Raw genomic sequence first — 25,771 nt, 5'->3', positions numbered from 1 at the left:
AATCAGGAACATTAGGTAATTATCATTTAAGTATAGGACCCCAATATATGAAATCTGCATTTTCATGTGAGTATTAGTATCTGCTTACAGCACTGCTGGGGAAGGATTTTTAAGAAGCCTGTTCATTATGGAGATTTGTAGGGAGAAACCTTGGTTATAATTTTACCTTTTGTTGAATGCCTTGTAAGAGGCATCTCTCAACTCTTATATTTTTATGTTTCACGTAGCTTGATTAAATACAAGCTTGGGCTCCTGTAAGTAGAGGATCAGCTTTCCCGAGTACATAAAAAGCATTGGAACTATGGTTCCAGTCCATATATAAAAACCAACCGACTGCCGTTGAGTGAATTTTGACTCAGAGTGGCCCATAGACTAGGGCTCCTGGGGCAGGAAGTCTTTAAGGGGACAGGCAGAGCAGCCGGGGGTTTGGATCACCAGTCTTGCAGTGAGCAGCCCAGTGTCTCACCACACCATCACCAGGAATGCACGCGTTTATCTCAAACAAACCCCGCTTTCTTGTGGTCCGTGGATGGCTGTAGACAAGTCTCAAGAATACGCTTGTCTCAGTCTCCTTGAGGCTTTTGAAAAAGTCCCTATCAAACCAGTCACTGCCAAAACGATCGAGCTCCTGAACCTTTCACAGCAGAGAGGTCAGCTCATCATATTATGCACCTTTTTTTTTTTAAGAATTCAAAAAGATCATCTTGACAGATTTTATCAAAGGACACTGGTAACTCTTATGAAGAAGCTTTGTGAAAATCAAAGACTGCATTGGTGAGAAAAGGCCAGGGAAATAGCAGTGAAGAACTTCTTTCCATTCCAACAACGCATGTGTGTATTCTTCAGGGGTAGCAGGGTTGTACTGTAAGAATCTCACCGGAAACCTTACCTCCTCAGCTAGGCTAGAACTCAGATCTCCTGATTTCCAACCTAGTGTCTTTCCCATAACACCGCGTTAATTAAAATTACATGTTAATACTTTTTCATAAACACGGAAATGAAGCTGCAGGGCTGGCTGCCCGAGCACCCAGCCTGGGGGGTTGGCTTTCCCACACGCTGCTCTCAGGGGCAGCTTCCCCCAACCTCTGTCTCTGGGGCTTTCAGGACAAAGAGGAGCAACTGACATCAGTTAGCAGGTAGGAACCATTTGTAACTAATGAATCACAGATCCCAAAGAAGATGACTGATTATGAAGTGGTTTTAAGATATGTGAAGAGAATTTTTTTCCCCCAGCAATAAGCCAGACTCTTCCAGGAATCGTGGTTCTATTTTATTTGGTAATGAATCAGACGTTGGTTCTCCTGGGCCTCCCAGAGCCCTGTGCTCACTTATTCTTAGTCACCTTCGCCTTAGATGCGCTTGCTCAGCCATCTGTATCACTGAGTGGTTAGCCATCCTGACGCAGATTCTCCCATCACGGTGCTTGGTCTGGGCGATACTACTGTCGGAAACCCGCAGGGACAGGTCGACTCAATAGCAGAGAGTCTGGTTTGGTTTGATTATAAAACTCATCCAAATGTCCACCAGTTAGTAAGCTACCGTGGAGTGCTGCCTTTGACAAAGGCCTTGAACCCATGAGCCCCACTGGCATTCGCCATTGGCGAATAACCATCCGAAATGAGAACAGTCTTTGGCTATATATGTAGCGATTCATTAGTTTTCCATCTGATGGATTGTTTAGGTAACTGTGATTTTCTGTTTTCATTAGGTGTCAATAGCACAACAAAATGGCATTTGCTAAACTCATCGATGCTAAGAACCAATTTCTCTGTTTTAATTGACAGGAGAGAAGAATGTCTTGGCTGTGCCTAAGGGCTTTGAAATTGTCCCGTATCTCTGAAAGGTTGCTCAGACTGCCTTGACTAACATCTTTCCCAAAGACGTGGGGAACCTCAGTGGAACCTTGCAGTTGGGCTGGGGCTGGGGCAGGGTTATAGATTCCAGGAGGCTATTGGGCACATGGGCCCACTGGTATTTCTCATCGCAAGAGGAGCAGGAATTTCTAGGGGTGAATAACCAGTGCGCGTCTGCTTTCTTCTCAGGCCCTGGTAAAGAAAATCGATGCTTCGGACAATCTCTACACCACCGAGTCCACCACGGTGAACCTCTTCAGCCTGACACAGGAGGGGGCGCCCTTGTGCCGAATAATAGCCAAGGTGAGCCTTATGATGAAGGGCCCAAACTGGGGAGCACTGCTCAGTGGGAGCAGCTGGCTCAGGAGGTCTGTGATGGCTCTGGCAGCTTCCTGAGGGACCTTGATAGAGTCACCTCCTGTCTCTGGTCCTTGATGTCTCCACTTTCAGTAAATAACTAGATCCTCTGATTTACTTTTCCACTGAAGACAAAACGTTGATCTCTATTACGTTCCTCATGTTGCTTTCTTGTTAAGAGCCACGGCGTCGGCGCTGATCCACAGTGACTCTGTACAACAGAATGGCAACCGCGGGACCTGTGACATCTTCCCAATTGTTATGTTTGGGCCCTTGGGTGTGACCACGGTGTCAACCCAAATCGTCAAGGGTCTTCTTTTTTTTCACTTCCCTTCTACTTTGCCAAGCGCGATGTCCTTTTCCTGGGACGGATCTCTCCTGATAGCACGTCCAAAGTACAGGAGAAGTTGGCCCCCCATCCTCACCTCTAAGGAGCATTCGAGCTATTGTTCTCCCAAGGCAGGTTTCTTAGTTCTTTGGGCAGTCCATGGGACATTCAGTATTCCTCCCCAGCACCGTGTGTGCATCAACTCTTCTCCAGTTTGCCTTGTTCAGTGTCCGACTTTCACAGGTCTATCAGGTGATGGAAAATACCATGACTAGTCCTTAAAGTGCGACCCTTGCCCTTCAACATTTTAAAGAGATCTTGTGCAGCAGATCGACTCAACGCACTGCTTCGTTTGACCTCTTCATGTGCTGTCAGATACAAAGGGTTCTGGTGGTGCAGTGGATTAAGCATTGGGCTGCTAACTGCAAGGACAGGCAGTTCAAGTGCACCCGCCATGCCGTGGGAGAACCCTGAGGCGGTCTGCGCCTGTAAAGATTTACATTTTCAGAACCCCTCAGGAGTAGTCCTTCTCTGTTTTGTGGGATTGCTGAGTCAGAACTGACTCAGTGGAAGTGGGGTGGCTCCTATCACTTCATGTCTTTCTCTTCGTAGTAGCTGTCATGTGCCCGCTGCCCACGGAGTGGTACGAGAAGTATAAAGAGCAGTTTGGCATGTAGCGTTTTAGATGATTGATTGGCTTCATATTGCCACTTGACACCATACACCATAGACGTAGAATAGACAGTATTTTCTGTTTCATTTCTGCTTGAAAAATGACATCATCATTGAAGATTAAACCAATGGTGTCATTAGAAACAAGGGGATGTCATGTAATAGACTTAAGAAGCCAGCCACATGAAGACGCTCCCACTTAGTCCTGACTCAGCCACCTCGGCTCCTGGGGGGCTTCGTGGAGAACACAGATAGACACAGGTGCAAACCCAACAGTTATCAAGGTCCTAGGGTAAGACCTGGGACTCTGCATGTTAACCACTCTACCAGCAATTCTGAAGCATGACAGTGATCTCAGCCCCTCTGAAAGTTTAAAAGAAGTGGCAGAATGCTGGATCACACTGGTCAGGGGAGAGGCCCATTGTGTCCAATAGCAATAGCGAATATTGGAGTGTGCTGTGCATCACATTAAATGCTTCACAGATGTTATTTCTTTTAAGTCATACCACCACCACCCTATGAGCAAGCACCACGCTGGTTCCATTTGTAATTGAGAAAATGGTTTAAGGACTTTATCCAATGTCACACAGCTGATAAGCGGTAGAGTCAGAATTACAACCCAAATCTCTTGAATTTAGAGTTCACGATCCTAAATTCATTAAGCCAATTCCAACTCTTCGTGCCCTATAATAGAATAGCCTCCTGGGTTTCTGAGGCTGTAAATCTTGAGGGGAATAGAAAGCCCCATTGTTCTCCCTGTGAGCAAATGGATGTTTTCACATTGCAGACTGTCTAGTCAGTAGCTCAATATGTAGTCCGCTACACCACCAGTGCTGTGTGTCCTCCCAGAGGGTCGCTATGAGTTGCAGTGAGTTGTCTGTTGTTGGTGTTGGTGGTGGTTTGATCCTAAAGTTCAAAGTGATCTTTTCTGGTTCAATTCTAGGTCACAGTGTGACTGAGTCTCAGCCCTGAAAGCATATTAGAATGGCTGGAGAGCTTTAATTTTTTCCTATTTATGCTGATAATCATTTCATTGGAAGGCAGTGGCTCATCAGGCAGGTATTTTAGCTGGGATTTTGATTGCTGCTTAGTTTGAGCCCCCCCCCCCCCGCCACCCTTTCTATGTCCCACTCTTTGGTAATGATGTAGGTCTGGTTTTAACCTGAAAAAAACGTGTGGAGGGACTGGGGAGAAGGGGACAGAAGGTAGCATCTAGTCTGCTCTCTCCAAGGAGATCCTGTAACCTAATCCTTCAGCATGGTGAAGTGCTGACTTTGCAGAGGCCGGTCTGAGAGTTGTGGGGGACCCTCCAGGCTGAAACTGGTTCAGTGTCAGCTTCCTAATTAATTCCAAATGGCCCCCTCCCCAATAATTTTATTGAGATAAAATCCTTATACCATGCGCTTCCATATTCCCGTCCTTTTTTGGCGGGGAGGGTCCTTGGTATGTTCCCAATGGATGAAGCACAGAAGAAGCAGATGTTTAGAGACAATGATTTTTTTCCTTTTGAAGTGAGTGACAGACCCCGGCTTGGTGGTCTCCAGGAGGAGACAGAAGGGACAAGGCCCTCTGGGGCCTGGAGCGGTGTATGTTTGGGAAGGAGTAGCCTTTGGACATCTCCTGGGAAGGAAGCTCTCCTGGACAGCGGAACTCTTCGAGTCCCTGCAGCTCTTGGGGTCTGTTCCAGGGTCTGGGCACTCCCAGGCCTTCTCTACGTGCTGCCTGCTGGGATGCTTCTGCTGTCTGCTGCACGTGTCCCAGCAGCCAGAAAACAGAGGAGGCACCACTTTGAGTGTAGTCACATGATGGTGTGCCCTTCAGCAGAATTAATCTCTTCAGGGGACTCAATTTTACCTCTGTGAAATACTGATTCCAGACATTTCCGGTGGCAGAAAGCAGGGAAGAAAAGCCTGAAGTCAGGACCGGAGCACAGGTCTCAGTCCAACCCTGCTGTTGGCTCAGGGTTGGCAGGACTTCAGACAGGCTCCTGGGGCATTCGCTCCCCCTTTGGGACCCGGGATGGTTGGACTGACTGGAGGATGGATGGTAAAGAAACTTTCCAAATCCATGCTGCTGCTCAACCGTGCTGGTGTTTATAGGGGAAAGCAAAAATGCTGTTTTCATTTTCAACTACTACTATTTTTTTGGTAGTTTTAAAAAAAATCATTTTATTAGGGGCTCTTACAACACTATCACAATCCATACATACATCAATTGTGTCAAGCACATTTGTACATATGTTGCCATCATCATTCTCAAAACACCTGCTTTCTACTTGAGCCCTTGGTATCAACTCCTCATTTCCCCCCCCTCCTTCCTCGCTTCCCCCTCCCCCCTGAACTCTTGATAATTTATAAATTATTATTATTTTGTCATATCTTACACCATCCAATGTCTGCCTCACCCAGTTCTCCGCTGTCCATTCCCCAGGGAGGAGGTTATATGTAGACCTTGTAATCTGTTCCCCCTCTCTCCCTCACCTTCCCTCCACCCTTCCAATAATGCCACTCTCTCCACTGGTCCTGGGGGGATCATCTGTCCTGGATTCCCTGTATTTCCAGTTCCTCTCTGTGCCAGTGTACACCCTCTGGTCCAGCCATATATGTAAGGTAGAATTGGGATCATGATAGTGGGGGGAGGAGGGCAACCATTCAAGAACTAGAGGAAATTTGTATATTTCATCATTGCTACACTGCACCCTGGGCTGTCTCCTCCCCGCAGCCTTTCTGCAAGGGGATGTCCAATTTTCCACAGATGGGCCCTGGGTCCCCACTCCACACTCCCCCTCATTCACAATGCTGTGATTTTATTTGGTCTTTGATGCCCGATACCTGATCCCTTCGACACCTTGTGATCTCACAGGCTGGTGTACTTCTTCCATGTGGGCTTTGTTGTTTCTCAGTTAGATGGCTCCTTGTTTATCTACCAGTCTATGGGACCCCAGATTCTATATATTTTGACAGCTGGGCACCGACTACTTTTTTAAACACAAAGGCGAAGGTGAGCTATTTCTGACCTTTATCACTCCCTCCGTTGCTCCCTACAAGCACCTCACTTGTTTTAGCTCCTCTTCAGCTACGGCACTAGCGCCTCTCTGTACCCATCCCTCCACTCAGGACCTGAGCTCTCAGGGTCTACTGAGAGGCTTGGGGTGATATGTTGCGTGTACCCTGGCTACACCTCCCCAGAAGCTTCCCCAGGGAATACATGCGTGTCCCTGGATAACAATAATGATTTTCTTACTGGTTTCTTCAAGAGCTTGAAACTGGTTTATTCTGGCCCGACACCCTACAGAGAAGTTGTGTTTCCACCCCTGAAGCCCTAGCTTCCTCCTATGTGCCAGGCCCCACGCTGTGCACTTCGTGGGCAGTTCCCACATCTTGTCTACATGCAACCTTCTGAGCTGACTGTCAGGGACCCTGTTGACAGAGAAGGGAGCTGGGACTCAGAGGGTTAACCAGCTGAACTTGAAACCAGATATGCCCAGCTCCGAAGTCAATGTACTTCCCAGCTCACCCTCACAAGTAGCTAAGGAAGAGAGTTCTTCCCTCTCCAGGTGAAAACCCTGTTTCAGTAAATCTGCTTCCCGCTCAATAGGCATATCTTCTTTCCCGGAACAGCTTGCCTTCTCCAGCTGGGAGGCTGGGGTAGGCCTGGGCTGGGACGCAGTGGCAGAGGTGATGGAGAATTAGAAGACTCGGGGTTCCAGAGCGGAGATTGGTCAGCTTTGATTGTGAAGATGGTGATGAAAGCTTTCCCACGGCTTGGAGTAGTAATAAAATGACAACAGCCACTCATCACATGGCACCCACCATGTGCCAGATACGGTCCCAAGTGCTGTAGAAATAGTCACTTACTGAAGCCCCACCACAGTCCTCTGAAGTTGATGGGCCTTTCTTTTCTTTTTTTGAGGGTCTTATCACATCTATTTTACAGGTGGGGGGAACTGAGACCCTGAGAAGGTCATACAGGGCTAAGGGACAAAGGTGGAATTTAACCCTGGTGGTTTGCTCCTGTTACGCCTCCTCTGCCTTCTGTCTCCTTTCCATCCGCTTCCTCTTTGCCTTTCTTCCTGCATCCTCTTTCTCTGTTATCTACCAGATTAACCAAAAGCCTGGAGGTTGCACTCCTAGAAATCCCTATGAACCCAAAAAGCAGAACAAAACCAGCCAATCATTGAGCCCACTATGATTGAGTCCATTCGATGCCTAGTGACCCCGTATGTGAGGTTTCCAAGACTGGGTCAGTCTCCACAGGGTGCCTCGCCTCCTCCGCTAGATGAGGACGGTTTAAATCCGAGACTGAGGCTGACAGTCCAATGCTTCCCTGCAGCGCCACCAGGGCTCCTTGGGGATTCCTGGAGGGCTTTTGTCCAATACGGGAAAGGCATAAAGGGATTTAGACCGGAAAAACCTGCCATCAGATTTGGGGTCATAGCCTTGGCTGTCTTATGGAGTATTTCTACTCTGCACATGGGGGCTCACCAGGAGCGGAAATTGTCTTGATATCAACTGGTTTGGTTGATATCCGTCAAGCCTATGCTAAGGCTTCCGTTCATCATCTCATCTCATTCTCTTCACAATCTTATGATGTATTACAATTCTCATTTTGTATTTTATTTTTAAAAAATCATTTTATTGGGGGCTCGTACAATGCTTATCACCATCCATCCATCCATCCATCCATCCATCCATCCATCCATCCATCCATCCATCCATGTGTCAAGCACATTTGTTGCCGTCATCATTCTCAAAACATTTTCTTTCTACTTGAGCCCTTGGTATCAGCTCCTCATTTTCCCCCCTCCCTCCCCATCCTCCCTCGCTCAAGAACCCTTGGTAATTTATAAATTATTATTTTTTACATGTCTTACACTGTCCAGTGTTTCCCTTCACCCACTTTTCTGTTGTCCATTCTTCAGGGAGGGGGTTATATGTAGATCATTGTGATCGGTGCCCTCTTTTCCCCCACCTTCCCCTTCCCCTCCTGGTATCACTTTTCTCATTACTGGTCCTGAGGGGTTTATCTGTCCTGGATTTCCTGTGTTTCCAGCTCATATCTGTACCAGTGTATATCCTCTGGTGTAGCCAGATTTGTAAGGTAGAATTGGGATCATGAGTGGGGAGGGTGGATGGGGAGGAAGCATTAAAGAACTAGAGGAAAGATGTATGTTCCATCAGTGCTACAGTGCACCCTGACTGACTCATCAACTCCCACGACCCTTCTGTAAGGGAATGTCCAGTTGCCTACAGATGGACTTTGGGTCTCCACTCCACACTCCCCTTCATTCACATTGATATGATTTTTTGTTTTTTGATGCCTGATACCTGATCCCATCGACACCTCATGATCACACAGGCTGGTATGCTTCTTCCATGTGGGCTTTGTTGCTTCTCAGCTAGATGGCCGCTTGTTTACCTTCAAGCCTTTAAGACCCCAGATGCTATATCTTTTCGTAGCCGGGAACCATCAGCTTTCTTCACCACATTTGCTTATGCATCTGCTTTGTCTTCAGTGATTGTGTGGGGAAGGTGAACATCATGGAATTCCAGGTTAATAGAACAAAGTGATCTTGCATTGAGGGAGTACTTGAGTAGAGGCCCAATGACCATCTGCTACCTTAATACTAAACCTATAAATGTATGAACATAGATGTATTTCTCCACCATCACATATAAATATATTTACATATGCACATGCTTGTATTTAGACCTCAATAAATGCCCTTTGCCTCCTATTTCTTTCCCCTATTTCCTTTTACTTTCCTCTTGTCCCAATATCATGCTCAGCCTTCATTTGGGTTTCAGTAATTCCTCTCGGTTGCTTTACCCTTGATCAAGCCCTACCAGGCTTCCTACACCCTCCTTGCCATCCATTTTGGATCACTTGTTGTTCCCTTGTCCCTGGGTTGGTTAACACCCACTTCCTTTCTCCCACCTCCCCATCTCCCATGTCGCCTTGGAACCATCGATCGTTGTTTTCTTTTCCAGATTGTTTATCCCACTTATCCTATCTAGATAGACCTGCAGAGATAATAATATGCACAAAAACAAGACAGAGCAAAACAAAGCAACAAAAGAACACAAAACAACAATAACAACAAAAACCAAGGACAAAAAAAAAAAGAGAAAAGAAAAGCTTGTAAATAGTTCAAGATCTGTTTGTTGACCTTTAGGAGTGTTTTCCCATTAAGTCTGATGGGGTGCCATGCCCTGGCCCCAAAGTCTATTTTTGGTATTCCCTGGAATTGCTCTCTTCCCCTTGCTGTTCTGTTGCACACCCTTAGTGTTTTGCCTCAATGTGATGGGGTCAGATTGCGTGCAGTTCCTGCACTGTGTCTCCAGTGTTGTCCCCCACAGCACTATGGGCCAGCGAGGGACACCATGTCTCATAGTGGGGCCGGTCCTATGGTCCTCTCTGTGCATTGGCTTTCCTGAGAGGGAATATCCTCAGAGCTTGGTGGGCCAGGATGTGCTCCACTCTCTCTTCCTCCCCCATTTGCTCCTGTGTGCTCTGATCAGACATGTCCCTCTCCCTGAGCTGTAGCTTCAGTGCTATTCTCTGAAGTGAATTCTTCTGCAGGGAGGCAGGGGTGTGCAAGTAGCAGGGCTGTTGACTCCAGATATGGACCCCAGCCTTCTAGGTCTCTCAGGATGGGGTAGAACAAACTCAAGTCCAAACTCATTGCCACTGAATTGATTACCACTCAGAGTGACCCTATAGGACAGAGGAGAACCTCACCTGTGGGTTCCTGAGGCTGTAAAACTTTACAGGAGTAAGTAGCCTCATCTTTCTCCCCTGGGACAGCACAGCTGGTGGGTTCGAACCCTTGTGGTTAGCAGCTCAATGCAAAAAACTCTATGCCACCAGAGTCGACAGAAGGTTGAAATAAGGAGAGGATTCAATGATGACTCTCATCTTTCAGGCCTGGAAGATGGTGAGACCAGTTCTTCCATCAGGATCACTGTGTTTGGACTTCTTTTTTTTAAAATCATTTTATTAGGGGCTCATATAACTCTTATCACAAGCCATACACACATCAATTGTGTAAAGCGCATTTGTACATTCATTGCCCTCATCATTCTCAAAACATTTTCTCTCCACTTAAATCCCCGGCATTAGGTCCTCATTTTTCCCCTCCCTCCCTGCCCCCCCTCCCTCATAAGCCCTTGATAGTTTATAAATTGTTATTTTGTCATATCTTGCCCTGTCCGACGTCTCCCTTCACCCACTTTTCTGTTGTCCGTCTCCCAGGGAGGAGGTCACATATAGTTCCTTGAAACCGGTTCCCTCTTTCCTACCCACTCTTCCTCTCCCCTCCCTGTTTCACCACTCATGCCACTGGTCCTGTAGGGCTCATCCGCCCTGGATTCCCTGTATTTTCAGTTCCTATCTGTACCAGTGTACATCCTCTGGTCTAGCCAGACTTGCAAGATCGAATTCGAGTCATGGTAGTGGGAGCGGGGAGGAAACATTTAGGACCTAGAGGAAAGTTGTATTTTTCATCATTGTTACATCGCACCCTGATTGGCTCATCTCCTCCCCAAGACCCTTCTGCAAGGGGATCTCCAGTGGCCTACTAATGGGCTTTGGGTCTCTACTCCGCACTCCCCGCATCATTCACTATGGTAAGATTTTTTGTTCTGATGATGCCTTATATCTGACCCCTTTGACACCTCGTGGTTTCATAGGCTGGTGTGCTTCTTACATGTGGGCTTTGTTGCTTCTGAGCTTGATGGCCGCTTGATTACCTTCAAGCCTTTAAGACTCCAGACGCTATGCTTTTTGATAGCCGGGCACCATCAGCTTTCTTCGCCACATTTGCTTATGCACCCATTTGTGCATCCGTTCGACACCTCATGATCACACAGGCTGATATGTTGTTCCATGTGGGCTTTGTTGCTTCTGAGCTAGATGGGCACTTGTTTACCTTCAAGCTTTTAAGTGTTTGGACTTCTAGTCCTGACAGTGGGCTAGGGGCTGGGTGTCCCTAGCCTGCCTTGCACAACATACCTCCGGTGGAGGCTGAATAACGGTGCTTAACATTATGAGAGAGATGGTGGCTTCTTCCTGGCAACATGTCTCATCTATCTCTTGGGACCCACGGCGGCCTTTCTCTGGGCCCTACATCTGACTGGGCCACCTCCAAGAGAGAATTTCGACAGCCTGACAGAGATATGTCTTCTTAGTAGCTTGAGATCCTCTGAAGGCCAAGGAATAAACCCAGTCCTCGCTGTGGCCGTCAGGTAGTGGCAAACTCACTCCCTTCCTAGGTGCATGGCACGTAAACTCCCCAGTACTTCCTCCACCTCACCCCAACCTAGCACTCTATTCCCTCCACCACCAGCCTCCACACCCACAAGTGGCCTCCACCGTTGTGATGGCTTTTCCCAAATCCGTCCGAATAATTCATAGTGTTGTACAGCTGGGCTCTGAGCCCAGAGCTTTCTACAAAATTAAACCAGCTCCAGCCAACAGTGCAATTCTGCTAGCCCAGTGATTTCCAGCATGCATGCAGTTCCTCTGGGTCCTGAAAGGGGGCCCCGCTGTGGTCCATAGGTCTAGTCCATCTCGCTGCCACTGTGCTTCCCCACCCCCCTCCCCTCCCACAGAGCCCAGCCACTGGGGCACCTCTCCTACAGGGACCTTCTGAGAATGACACCTTCAATATCCTTCACCTTACCCTTCTGCCTGCAACTAGGCATGGTGGCTTTGCACAAACTCTTGAATCACTAGTTCCCTGAACAAGTCCGGATGTGGCTGCCACTACGCCATTTTAGCCAAAATTAATCAGCAGCGGAGTCAAAATTTGGATCAGAATCTGCTTAGTCTGGATTTCTCCTCTTTCTCTCCTAGTAGATGAAAATGCGAAGAAGGCTGTTTTCACAGACCCGAGAAAGGATATAATAAAGAGCCGATGAAAATGCTCATAGAAACTTAGATAGACCACTGGGCTCCGTGCCTTCCCAGCCCAAGAAGGGCTGCACTCGGACCCTGGCGCTCGGTCTCAGTTTTCTTTGGCAGCATTTCCTCACTGTCTGCTGCAGTTGTGAATGTCTATCTGCCAAGGAGCAGCTGGTGGTTTGGAAGATCTTTCTCTGGACCTTGACTTAAACTTTGTCCATGGTGTTGGCATTAGATGCCATCGACTCCAGTCCGACCCATATCCCTCTTATGCACAACAGAATGAAACACTGCATGTCCTGTGCCATCCTCACCACCACCCCTGTGCCGGAGCCCATGGTTGCAGTCACCACGTCCGTCCATCTCCTTGAGGGCCTTCCTCTTGTTTGCTACCTCTCCACTTTACCAAGCATGATGTCCTTCTCTAGGGACTGATCTTTTTTTTTTTTTTTTTTAACATTTTATTAGGGGCTCATACAACTGTTATCCCAATCCATACACACATCAATTGTGTAAAGCACATTTGTACATCGTTTCTCAAAACATTTTCTCTCCATTGAAACCCCCGACATTAGGTCCTCATTTTTCCCCTCCCTCCCCGCTCCCACCTCCCACATGAGCCCTTGATAGTTTATAAATGGGTATTTTGTCATATCTTGCCCTGTCCGACGTCTCCCTTCATCCACTTTTTGGTTGTCTGTCCCCCAGGGAGGAGGTCACACACAGTTCCATGCAATCGGTTCCCTCCTTCCTACCCATTCTCCCTTTACCCTCCCTGTTTCGCCACTCACACCACTGGTCTAGGGACTGATCTTGACAAACAATATAGACCTATGTCTATAGCATCAAATATATCATCCTCTATATCAGTGGCTCTCAACTTCCTAATGCCCTTTCACACAGTTCCTCATGTGGTGGTGACTCCAAACCATCAAATTGTTTTTGTTGCTACTTCATTACTGTAATTTCACTACTGTTATGAATCGGACAGCCCTTGTGAAAGGGTCATCCAACCCCCAAAGGGGTCGCATCCCACAGGTTGAGAACTGCTGCTCTAGATCCATGGCTTTCTATGTACTTATATTATAGATGTGATTTCTGGGTGCCATCCCGTCTACAGCTGCCCCAGAGGGTTTCGTAGGCTGCCTTCTTTACAGGATCAGAGCACCAGGGCTTTGCCCCTCAGAGCAGCTGGCACATTCAAATGGCCAAGCTTTCAGTGAGCGGCGCTGGGTTCGCTGCTGCATCACCATGGGATTCTGTAGAGAAATAATGTAAAAGAATACATAGAGAGACATGTGTGCATCGATGTCATTGTGTGGTCAAGTAGTTTCTGATTCTTAGGACCCTGTATGATGGGGCAAAATTGCCCCATACGGAGTTTTAAGTTCATTTTTTTATAGTAACAGATTACAAGATATTTTTTTCCCATGGTTCAACTGGTTGGCTTGAACCACTGAACTTTGGGCTAACAATTCAGTGCTTAATTGTTGCATCACCAGGCCTCCTTATACACATATATAGCCATACCCCTGCTATTGAACCAAATCTGACTCATAGTGACTCCATATAGGGTTTCCCAGACTGTGAATAGGAACAGACAGCCTCATCTTTCTTTCCTGGAGTGGCCAGTGGTTTGAACTGTTGACCTTGTTCAGAGTGGGATAAGCAGTTCAGAGCTTACCCCACAGAGCCACCAGGGCACCTTACACACATATACATATATCCCCAGTTCCACTTTTGTCTGTTGAGCTATCTATCTATCTATCTATCTATCTATCTATCTATCTATCTATCTATCAATCTATCAATGTATGTATGTATGTATGTATGTATGTATCTATCTATCTATCAATCTATCAATGTATGTATGTATCTATCTATCTATGTATCTATCTATCTAATTTATCATCTATTCTTTAATGACCAGAAGAGCTTAAGGTACTTGCTTCTTTTCACGTTCAAGATGAACTTAATTCTACTTCAGTGTCTCTCCAAGTATGACCTTTGCGGGGCCTCTGCAGATGTCCCCAGAACCATGGGCACACAGGCAGGCAGGAAGCCTTCCTGTTGAGGGGGAATCAGAGAGGTGGGTATTTTGCACAATACGAGAGGTGCCTTGGGTGCTGCTAGGTCCGCACTTTGAAACCATTAACTGCGTTATGGGAGAGAGATAGGCTTTCTACTGCCACAAGGAGTGACAGTCTCAGAAACCCGCAGGGCAGTTCCACTCTGTCCTCTAGAGCTGCTGTGAGTCAGCATAGATTCGAGATGGCAGTGAGGTTTTGGTTTGGAGAGCACAGTTCTATAGGTGTACGATGTGCATCTAAAACTAGTGGTTCCCTCTTAACTTTCTCTCAAAACTGAGCCAATGTGACTCATAGCGACCCCTGTGGGTTCTGAGATGGTAACTGTTTACGGGCGTAGAAAGCCTCATCTCTCTCCTGCGAAGCTGCTGGTGGTTTCCAACTGCCGACCATGTGGCTTGCAGCCCTGTGCTTCAGCCCCACACTGCCAGGGCTGCTTCTAATCTTCTATAGAGCCCTCAGAGATGATGTGCTCCCATCACTCTGCACTCCTTCACCCCTGCTTCATTCCACCTCTACCCAGTGTGCCTGCTTTTCAAATGTCCTCCTTTTCTGTCAGATCATGAGTTCAGTGCCGATGGGAACGGAGCTGCTCTTGCTTCGTGTCAAGCACACTGCCTGCTTCAGAATGAACCATGCATGTTGTTTGAACGCATGATGACTTTACCAGCCCTGTGTATGTTTATCCCTGCCAAATCAACCAACTTAGAAGGAAACTGAAATAGAAAAGGGTGGGATTCTCTTAGCGGATTCTAAAATGTCAGAAACAATCAGCTTCCCCAGAGCTGGGTGCCCTTCACTCGGTCCATTGAGCAGGAAAAGGACCCAGGGGTCCATCTCGGTGGGGGAGGAGAGGGGGGAGATCTGGGATTGACTTATTTTGTGGAACCTGTACCGGGCTGCTGTCGTCAGGGATTCTCTCCTGGCTGCTCCGCAGTCTCTTTCCAGTGCCTCACTGCTGCAGCCCGGGGTACAGGGACAATGGCTGGGGCAAGGAGGTGCAGCTTTTCTGCTTCAAGAGTGCTCAAGAATCCAACAAGGGGATGGTATTTTGCTGAACCCACTTTTCCCCATACTCCTTTCCCTAGTCCCACCACGCCGGGCGAAACGCTATGGGCATGCAACAGAGCAGCAAGGGGAGCAGAACAATGAAGTCCCCAGGGAATACTAAAAATAGACTTTGGGGCCACCGTATGCCACCCTAGCAGACTGGACCGGAAAACACTACTAAAGGTCAACAAACAGACCTTGAACTATTTGCAGGCTTTTTACAGGCTTTTCTTTTTAAAAAAAATTATTTTATTGGTGGCTCGTACAATTCTTATCCATACATCCATCCATTGTGTCAAGCACATATGTACATTTATTGCCCTCATCATTCTCAAAATATTTGCCTTCCACTTTAGCCCCTAATATCAGTTGCTCATTTTTGCCCTCCCTTTCCCCACGAACCCTTCATAATTCATAACTTAGTATAGTTTTGTCATAAGTTACACTGTCTGACATCCCACCCCCGCCCTCCTCTCTGCTGTCCCTCCCCCAGGGAAGAGGCAATGCTTAGATTCTTCTAAACAGGCTTTTCTTTTTTTGTCGTTAGTTTTTGTTGTTGTTTTGTTTTCTTTTGTTGCTTTGTTTTGTTCTGTCTTGATTTTTTTGTTCATATTATTATCTCTACAGGTCTATCTAGATAAGATAGGCGGGATGAACAATCTGGAGGAGACAAAAATGGGACCGATGGTTCCAAGGGGACATGGGAGAGGGGGAAGCAGGGGAAAGGAAGTGGGTGTTAACAAACCCAGGGACAAGGGAACAACAAGTGAGCTAAAATCAATGGCAAGAAGGGTGTAGGAGGCCTGGTAGGGCATGATCTAGGGCAATGCATCCAAGAGGAATTACTGAAACCCAAATGAAGGCTGAACATGATAGTGGGCCAAGAGAAAAGTAAAAGGAAACAGAGGAAAGAACTAGGAGGCAAAGGGCATTTATTGAGGTCTAAATACAAGCATGTGCATATGTAAATATATTTATATATGACGATTGGGAAATACATCTATGTGCATATATTTATAGGTTTAGTATTAAGGTAGCAGATGGACATTGGGCCTCTACTCAAGTACACCCTCAATGCAAGATCACTTTGTTCTATTAAACTGGCATTCTATGATGTTTACCTTCCTTACATGATTGCTGAAGACAAAGCGGGTGTATAAGCAAATGTGGTGAAGAAAGCTGATGGTGCCCAGCTATCAAAAGATATAGCATGTGGGGTGTTAAAAGCTTGAAGATAAACAAGTGGCCATCTAGCTGAGAAGCAACAAAGCCCACATGGAAGAAGCACACCAGTCTGTGTGATCACAAGGTGTCAATGGGAATCAGGTATCAGGCATCAAAGACCCAGAACAACAACAACAAAAAATCATATCAATGTGAATGAAGAAGAGTGCAGAGTGGGGACCCAAAGCCCATCTGTAGACAGTGGGACATCCCCTTACAGAAGGGTCACAAGGAAGAGACGAGCCAGTCAGAGTGTAGTGTAGCATTGATGGAACATACAACTTTCCTCTAGTTCTTTAATGCTTCCTCCCAGCTGACTATCAGGACCTCAATTCTCCCTTACAAATCTGGCAAGACCAGAGCATGTACACAGGTACAGAAACGATCTGGAAACACAGGGAATCCAGGACAGATGAACCCCTCAGGCCAATGATGAGAGTAGCAATACCAGGCAGGTATGGGGAAGGTTGGGGGACAAAGGGAGAATGATCACAACAATCTACATATAACCCCCTCTCTGGGGGATGGACAACAGAAAAGTGGGTGAAGGGAGACATTGGACAGTGTAAGACATGAAAAAATAATAACAATTTATAAATTATCAGGGGTTTATGAGGGAGGGAGGGGGGGAGAGGGAAAAAAAAAGAGGAGCCGATACCAAGGGCTCAAGTAGAAAGAGAATGTTTTGAAAATGATGATGACAACAAATGTACAAATGTGCTTGACACATGGATGGAAGGATTGTGATAAGAGCTGTATGAGTCCCCAATGAAATGACTTTAAGAATATATATAGTTTCCCTAGTCTTGGGAAGAGAGTTCAATGGGCTTGGATAGATCTATGAGATGATGAGATTGAGACAACTTCTCCCAAGCTTAGGCGCGTTGCCTGAGTATTATTTATTGCTGCCACACTAGGCATTCTCCCAGGCCCCAGGAAAAGGGGTGAGGCAGCAAATAAGGCCAAGCCAGACAGAGGGGTTCCTGCTTTACCCACTCTGGACGCCAAAGGTCGTATTGCCACCAGTTTGTTGGGCGCCACAATGAAGGATCTTTGTGATTCTCTCACTTTATGCCCAGGACGGAGGTGGAGCCCTTGAATCTTGTAGACTTCATATGCCTAATTAGTGTGAACCTGGAGCCTGCTCAGGTCCTGATGCCCCGATGCTGGCGGTGGCCAATCCACTGGGCAGTTGCCACAAGACACAGGTGTCTCCACCTCTTGCAAAAGGACCAGTGTTGGCTCACACTCAGGATCCGGGCAGATCCTCCTAAAGTTGTTTCCTTCCTTTCACCACTGGAGTGAAGGCGGGTGTGGATTTGGGTGGATCATTCCACCAATCCGAGCTTCTATTTCTGTCCCCAGTCAGGTATAGCAGGGATATAAACAACACTCCTCTTTGTGTTGGTCTCCTGTGGTGGTTGGGTGGAGTGATGGATGAGAACCAGCACTGGGTATTTAGTTTGGGGTTCCCTCCAACTGCCGTGGACTGGTTTTCTCTAACCCCCAGGTTTGCCCCACACCTGTCAGAGAGAGAGAGAGAGAGTGAGAGAGAGCGTGCTGTTACCGTGACCGTGAGTTCTGTTGAATGCTGTTGACCCCTGGGTCTTGGGCTATAAAGGGTAATAATACTTACAGAGCAAGCATGTCACGAATGTCCCTATGGGAGCACAGGATCCTGTGAGCATGTGCGTATGTGTGTATGTGTGTGAGTGAGTGAGTGAGTGTGTTGGAGGAGATTGTGCAAAGCGTAACAGCTGTGAGAATGATGCTGACGGGTCTTGGGTCAAAGCCAGAGAGGGTCACACCGTAAGGTCATGTGCCATTTTCCTTTCTCTTGTCAGGAGGGGGGTGTCGTTGCACTCTTCAAGGTTTGCCGGCAGGACAGTTTCCGGTGCCTGTACCCCCAGGCCCTCCGCACACTGGCCTCCATCTGCTGTGTGGAAGAGGGTGTTCACCAGCTGGAGAAGGTACGGATGCAGCTGTCCCGATGCACAGGACCCGGAGGCCCCGGGGTAGCCTGGGAGCTGGGGAGGGTTGGGAGAGACCTCATGGAGGCCATCTGGGGACCTCGAACCAGTACCCTGAATGCTTCCTTTCCCCAGACCTCAGCCATTATTCACAGGGGGCTGCTGGGATCTTGACTGTGGAAGTCAGCGTAGAAGTGGAGGGGACAGCCTGACTAGGACAGGGAGAGCCCAAAGGGGGACTCAGGACTTCCTGGATGGAGTAACCAACAGAGAAAGTCAAGTCAGGGAGTCCAGAGGGTGGAACACAGCAGGAGGCAGGCCAGGCAGGCGGAGGGTGGGGGAGTGGGGGCTAGTGAAGGTTGGGATCTTTGGTTCTTCACTCACAGCAGGCACCCAGGAGAAGGGAGAGGCTCGGCTTCTTGGGGGATAGAACAGATAGCAAAGGGTGGGTGTTGGATATGTAGGCAATCAAAGTCTTCCCCAAGCTGGTAAAGGACTAGAAGGCTTGCATGAGGACCTCTCAGTTTAAGTCCAAGGGTATGCTGCATCAATATGGCCTGGGAGTGAGTTAGGGTCTAGAGAAGGAGTGCAGTGATCTGACTGGCTCCTGGTGCTTTAGGTAAAAGCCCCTTCATCCTGTTCCAGTACCTCCCACCTTCCACCAGATTTCTGCCTCACCCAGATCGTCTGAATGGTTCAGACCGGCAGATAAGCCCGCAGGCACTCTTGCCAGGAGAGAGGGCAAGTTGAGGCTGGGGCTGACATCTGGGGGGTTCCCAGCCAAGTTTTAGGGAAAGGCTGGTGGTCGTGCTTGCGGGGTTGGGGGTAGGTACTCTGAGCGTTTCCATGGGCAGGTCTAATTGGGAGTGAGCAGGCCCACACCTCCCTTCCCTGTAGTCTAGTTTTGGTTCACCAAATCACCTTCAACCTACCCTCGGCTGTTCCACTTGCGTCCAGACTACAAGGCAAATGCTCCCTTACTTCTCAGCCGGCCTCCTTCCAAATCCATCCAGATTCCCAGCACAGGTTCTGAGCCGCAGAGTACTCTTAGCTGGAGATGGAGGAGGGCCGTGGAATCTGTTAGTTTCATAGATCAGAAGGCCGCAGTTTGGAATAGGGAAGTAATTTGTCCCAGGTTACCCAGCAAGGGAGCGGGTGAGCTTGAGCCAGCCCTCTGGACAGACGCTGCCTCTCCCATTAGGTTGATGTCCAGTGGTTGTGAGCACTAGGTTTGGAGATGAGATTAATGCTCACCCTTGGTCTTGGCTCCACTACTTAATGGCTAAGTGTGGGCAGAAGAGGGAATATCCTGTTCAAGGTCATACAGCGACTACATTGTAAAACCAGAATCCAAACCTGGGGCTTCCAGGACTGGAACCAACCAACCTTTCTGTTACATTGCACCATCTGGTTGTGTGACTACATGCATGGATGTGTTTGCAATTAGATGGCAGGGAGAGAGACAGAAAGACTGACAGCATCTGAGCAGGAACTACCTTCACCATCTCTAGTATCGCTCTTCTTCTGCCGTCAAGCCTCTTCCTCGGACAGGTAGTGAATGGCCGAATGGGATTGGTTTCTCATTCCTTTCAGGTCTAGGGGGCAGCAGGGATGGAAGGAGAACAGGAGAGAGGCTTGGCTCTCCCCCCAGCCCCCCCACCCCCCCCAGCCCTCACCAAGGAGTGGGTTCCTTGGCTTTGGGGAGCGTGCAGAGCCGCGGGATGGTTTTTACATCCAGAGAAGAACATCAGCAGGGCTTTTATTTTTTCACATAGAACTGAAAACCCGAGCGGAGAGCAAGGGGCCACAAAGAGTCAGACCCTGCCCCATTCAACAAGAGCCGGGGAGGAACGCCCACGCTCAGGGTGCTGCACAGGCCAGGCGTTGAGCAAACCTACTGCACCCCTCCTGCCATTAGCTCCCTAAACCTTGTGAGCTGAGCAGTCTTCTTGTCCCCAGCTTAAAGACAATGAAACGGAGCCTGGGGCAGTTTAAGTGACCTTGCTGCTGCCACAGTATGAGCAGTGTTCCAGCCAGCAGTAGGACCCTGTTAGCCTGATCCCAACACCCTGGCTCATTCCATTTGGCCTCCTGACCTTGTCTGCCTAATGAGTACGCTCAGGGTGCCAACAGAGTCCTTGCAGTTGCCCTTGGACTGGGACTACCTTGCTGCTCTTGGCCAGCGTCCCCCACTCTGACCCCTAAAGTGGTGCAAGGCCTGGTAGCCTTACCTAGGCACCTTGCTCCTCCTCCAGGTCAGATTGCTTCCAGGTACAGACACTTCTGACACACCTCCTCTAGGTGAACCATGGGCTCCGCAGGGTGGGGTGGGGGGGTCAGAAATAGCAGCTGCTCTGTAAGGCGGCTGGGACACTTGCAAGGTGACTCTGTGTGTTTCAATGGCACTGGACGCTCACCGCTAGTGTACAGGCACTCCCATTGCACAGATGGAAAACAGTGGCAGCAAGAGGTGAAATAGTTTCCTACACAGACTCGCCCCAAGCCCAAATTCCTCGCCATCGAGTAGTCTATGACTTGTAGGGACCCTAGGAGAACGGCTCCTTTGGTTTTCAGAGATTATAAATCTTTGCAGAAGCAGACAGCCCGATCGTTCTCCTGGGAAGTGGGTACTGGGTTGGAACCAATGACTTCATGGGTAGTGACTCAGTGTGTAGCCCACAGTGCCATCAGGGCTCCTCATCGAGCCACGCAGCTTACCATTCTTTGATTCTGTGAGTATTTGTTGAGTATGTGCCATTTGCCAGCCGTTGTTTTAGGTTCTTGGCACAGAGCAATAACCCAAACAGACAGAACCCTTGTCTCCCAGGACACTGTGCTGTATATAATGCAGGGCTGGGCACACTGTGGCTGGGGTGGGGTGGGGCAAATTCAGCCTGTTGTCTGCTTTGGCACTACTGTCCGTGTGCATGTTTTGTTTTGTTTTCCCCCTTCCATTGTCAAGTGATTGAAAATGACCAGAGAACCGTTTGTGTCGCGTGAAACATCATATGACATTCCCAGTTTGAGGTCAATACATCAAATGCTTTTGAAACGCCACCATGCTATTTGTTTACACATACCTGTGCCTGCTTTCCATCTAAAATAATAGCATGAAGTCATTGCAGCAGAGAGAAAACTGTCCACAAAGTCAGGTATTTTCTGTCATCCCTATCAGCTAACACCCCACGCCTCACTCAAGAGAAGCCCTTCCAACCGCCCCAGGCCATCTTCCCGCTTGCTTTGATGCTCGGGCCCATTGTTGCAGCCACTGTGTCCATCCCTCTCACAGAGGCCTTCCTCCTTTTTGTCACCCCGTCACTTCACCAAGCACATGTCCTTCTCCAGGGACTGGTCTCTCCCGACAGCGTGTTCAAAGTACGTGAGAGGACGTCTCCCCACCCTTGTCTCCGAGGAGCAGTCTGGCTGTGCTTCTTCCAAGACAGATTGGTGTGTTCTTTTGGCAGTAGTGCTATGTTCAGTCTTCTTCCCCAGCACCATAGCTCAAAGACATTGCGTTTTCTTTGGTCTTCCTAATTCAATGTCTAGCATCACACGAATATGAAGCAATTGTCAAGGACGGCGCCTTACCTTAGTCCTCAAAGTAACCTGCTTGCTTTTCCACACTTTACAGAAGTCTTGTGCAGCAGGTTTATCTAAGACAGTATGTCCTTGACTGTTGCTTCCATGAGCATTGACTGTGGATCCAGGCAAGGTGAAATAAACAACGTCAACTTGTTCTCCACTTGTCATGGTGTTGCCTATTGGAGTCGTGCTGAGGCTTTTGGTCTCGTCACATTGAGTCATCATCCATCCCGAAGGCTACCCACAACCCTCGGTCGTCACCAGCAGGTAGTTGCAGTCCTCCTCACATTCTGCCAGCAGGTTGTGTCATCTGCATAGCACAGGGGTTAATGAGCTTCCCTCCACTCCTGCTGCTGTATCTTCTTCAGGGAGCCAGCTCTCAGCTGGTGTTCTCAGTGTACAGGTAGAACAAGCCTGGGGAGAGAAAGTGCCCTTGTTCTGTTTGCACAACAGCCTCTTGATCCAGGTGCAGATTCTGCAGGAGCACTGCGAAGTGTTCTGGGCTTTTTCTCCATGTTATCTATAGTTTACTATGAGCCACGCAGTTGAATGCCTTTGCGTAGTCAATGAAACACAAGGAAACGTCTTTCTGGAATTCTCTTCTTTGAGCCAAGAGCCCTCTGACATCAGCAATGATATCCTTTGTTCCATGTCTTCTTCTGAATCTTGTCTGAACCTCCGGCAGCTTCCTGTCAATGTCCTGCTGCAACTGTTGGATGATCCTCAGCAAAATTTTACTTGCCTGTCATGCCAATGATATTTTCCTCCACTTTGAGCATTCTGTTGGACCCCTTCAGTTGGAATGGGCACAAATATGGATCTCTTTTAGGCAGTTGGCCCAGTAACGGTCTTCCACATTTCCCGGTATGGATGATTGAGCACTTCCAGGGCTTCACCAGCTTGTTGAAACATTTCCATTGGTGGTCTGTCAATTCCTGGAGCCTTGTTTTGGTGAATGCGTTCAGTGCAGCTTGGACTTCTTCCTTTAGTACCATAGGTTCCTGCTCACGCACTACCCCTTGAAATAGTGGGATGTCAACGAGTTCTTTTTGGTAGAGTGGCTGTACTCTTTCCATCTTCTTTCAATGTTTCCTGCATCATTCAATAGTTCTCCCATAGCATATTTCATTGTTGCAACTGGAGGCTTAAATTGCTACTTTCGTTCTTTCCAGTTAAGAAATTCTGAGTAGGTCCTTCCTTTTTGGTTTTCTAACTCTAGGTCTTTGCACATTTCATTATAATATTTAACTCTGTCTTCTTGCGCTTCCCTTTGAAAGTTTCATGTCTGCCATTTGCTTTAGTTACTCTGATTGAGAGCAAGTTTCAGAGTCTCATGTGACATCCACTTTGATCTTTTCTTTCTTTCCTGTCTTTTTAATGCTTTTATGTTCTTACTGATGTCTGCCCTCAGCTCCGCACGTCTTCTGTCATTAGGGTTCAGTGCAGCAAATCTGTTCTGGAGACGGTCTAGAAATCCCAGAGAGGTAGACTCAAAGTTGCATTTTGCCTCTTGAGGACTTGCTTTACTTTTCTTTAGCTTCAACCTGAACTTGATGTTTTTTGGGTTTTGTTTTGTTTTCACAGTCAGCCCCTAGCCTAGTTTTAGCTGTTGGCATTGAGCTTCTCTGTCGTCTCTTCCTACAGATGGTAGTCCATTTGCTTTCTGTGTATTCTGTCTGGAGACCTCCAGGTATATCATTGCCTTTTGTGCTATTGAAAAAAAGGTATGTGTGATGAAGAAGTTATTGGTCTGGCAAACTTCTATCCTGTGATCTCAGCTTTATTTCGATCACCAAGATCCTACTACTGTGCCTTCTTTGTTGCTTCCAGCTTCTGCATTCCAAGCGTCAATAACTATCAGTGCGTCTGGATTGCATGTTTAATCAATTCAATTTCAGACTGAAGACTTTGGTAGATTGCTTCAACTTTTCCATCACTAGCTTTCTTGGTTGATGCATACATTTTAATTTATGGTTGTATTGATTGGGTTTCCTTGAAGGTGGGTGGATATAATCCTATCACAGACAGCACTGTGCTTCAATATAGATCTTGAAATGTCCTTTTTGACGTCAAATACAATGCCATCCCTCCTGGTTGTGTCATTCCTAGCGTATGATTTACAGATTTAAAATGGCCAATACCTAACACCTAGAATATCAATCTCTGTGCATTCCATTTCATTTTTATAACTTCCAAATTTCTTAGATTCATACTTTTACATTCTAGGTTCCAATTATTAGTTGATGTTTGCAGCTGGTTTCTTCACATTTTGAATCACGTCCCATCAGTAAATTAACTCCCACCGGCTTTGCTCCATCTGCACTGTCGTGCTGACTGTCCTTTGAGAAGGCAGCTCTCCCTCAGTCCTTCTGACCGAGGGGCCTCGTCTTCTGGCACTCTCTCTGACAAGTCTGTACATAGGGTTTTCAGTGGCTAATTCCTCTGGAATGGACAGCCTGCTTCTTCTTCGTCATCTGTCCTTATTCTAGAAGCCCCGCTGAAACCTGCTCACTTTGGGTGACTCTGCTGGTATTTGAAATGCCAGGGACATAGCCCTCAGAATGACAGCAGCATGTAGTCCTCTGACACCATGTCTGTCACATTCACTCACAGGAGGGGCAGGTTAATTAGATGTTTGACCAGCATGGCCTACGAAGCATGTGATGAACCGCCACATGGCTCTGGGTCCAACAGAGGTTCCCTGCATCTGCTTTAGAGAAAAAGTGTGCTGACTTCTATTCCTAGTGAGAACCAAGGATGATGTGTAGGAAATGCTCGGTTTGGGTATACTTAGTGGGACCTCTCCTTTCTTTGATGTAGACTCCTCACAGCAAGCACATCCATTCCATCAGAACTGTCGTTATCCCCGGTGCTCACCGGACAGGGGGAGGTTCGGAGATGGGAAGCCACTTGCTGAAGGCCACACAGCTAATAAAGGACCAACCGGTCGCTTCCTGTTAGCTCAGATGACGCCAGCGCCAGCCTGGGCTGTTGCCCAGCCGCCGGACTCAAAGTCAGATGTTGTGAGGTCAACACGCACGTTCCTGCCCTCCACAGCAGGCTGCTTCCAGAGTTGGGAGACATTCTAGGGGCATCTCGTGGGCAGGGCCTTCGGCTCTCCGGGGCTACTCAGAGCCAACTCGGTGACCCCCTGGCTGCTCAGTGCTGGGCCTCTGAGCTCAGGAGTGGGCTGGAGGGGGGTCAGTGCTTTACAGGGAGGGTGGAGAAATTGCAGAGTAACAGGCAAGGTGAAGGCTGAATGGGGAAGTGATGCTCAGGGCCTCTCCCTTGCCTCCCATCCCTCTGCGGGCCATCACTCCAGCACTGCACTCTCAGTGGCACCTGCTGCAAGTGCGTCCCTTTAGCCATGGCCTGGCAGCCTGGGTAGGGTGGAGGCTGTGGACTTTGAGGGCCTGGAAGCTAGGGGTGAATTCAGGCTTCTCTAATTATTGGTTTGGAGGTGTCTGTTACCCTGGCAAAGTTACTTACCTTCTTCATCAGTGCAATGGGTGTCGGATGTGTCCCTCATAGGGCCACCAGAGAAAGCGGTGTACCTCATGTGGTGCTTGGACTCAATAACCCAGGCCCAAACCCCCAAAGCCCCTGCCACTGCCGACTCATAGTGACCCTCCAGCAGGGGTCCTCAAACTTTTTAAACAGGGGGCCAGTTCACCATCCCTCAGACCAGCTGGAGGGCCGGACTATAGTTTAAAAAAAAACAATGAACAAATTCCTGTGCACACT

The 25,771-nt window shown here is 48.0% G+C and overlaps 1 protein-coding gene across 1 annotated transcript in view; it reads left to right on the top strand.

Moving 5' to 3' along the window:
• The window catches only part of INSC (INSC spindle orientation adaptor protein), a 163,483-nt gene that overhangs the window by 86,488 nt on the left and 51,224 nt on the right, over nt 1–25,771 (top strand). The window contains exons 6-7 of the mRNA XM_004711565.2: nt 2,043–2,156; nt 18,320–18,445. Coding sequence (XP_004711622.1) covers nt 2,043–2,156; nt 18,320–18,445 — 240 coding nt within the window. The remainder of the gene's footprint in view (nt 1–2,042; nt 2,157–18,319; nt 18,446–25,771) is intronic.

Source organism: Echinops telfairi, unplaced genomic scaffold (assembly GCF_000313985.2).
Source record: "Echinops telfairi isolate 266 unplaced genomic scaffold, ASM31398v2 ScPeMD7_60;HRSCAF=208, whole genome shotgun sequence".
NCBI lineage: Eukaryota > Metazoa > Chordata > Mammalia > Afrosoricida > Tenrecidae > Echinops > Echinops telfairi.
The sequence above is the reverse complement of the archived record's forward strand: the minus strand, read 5'-3'. Positions and strand labels throughout refer to the sequence as shown.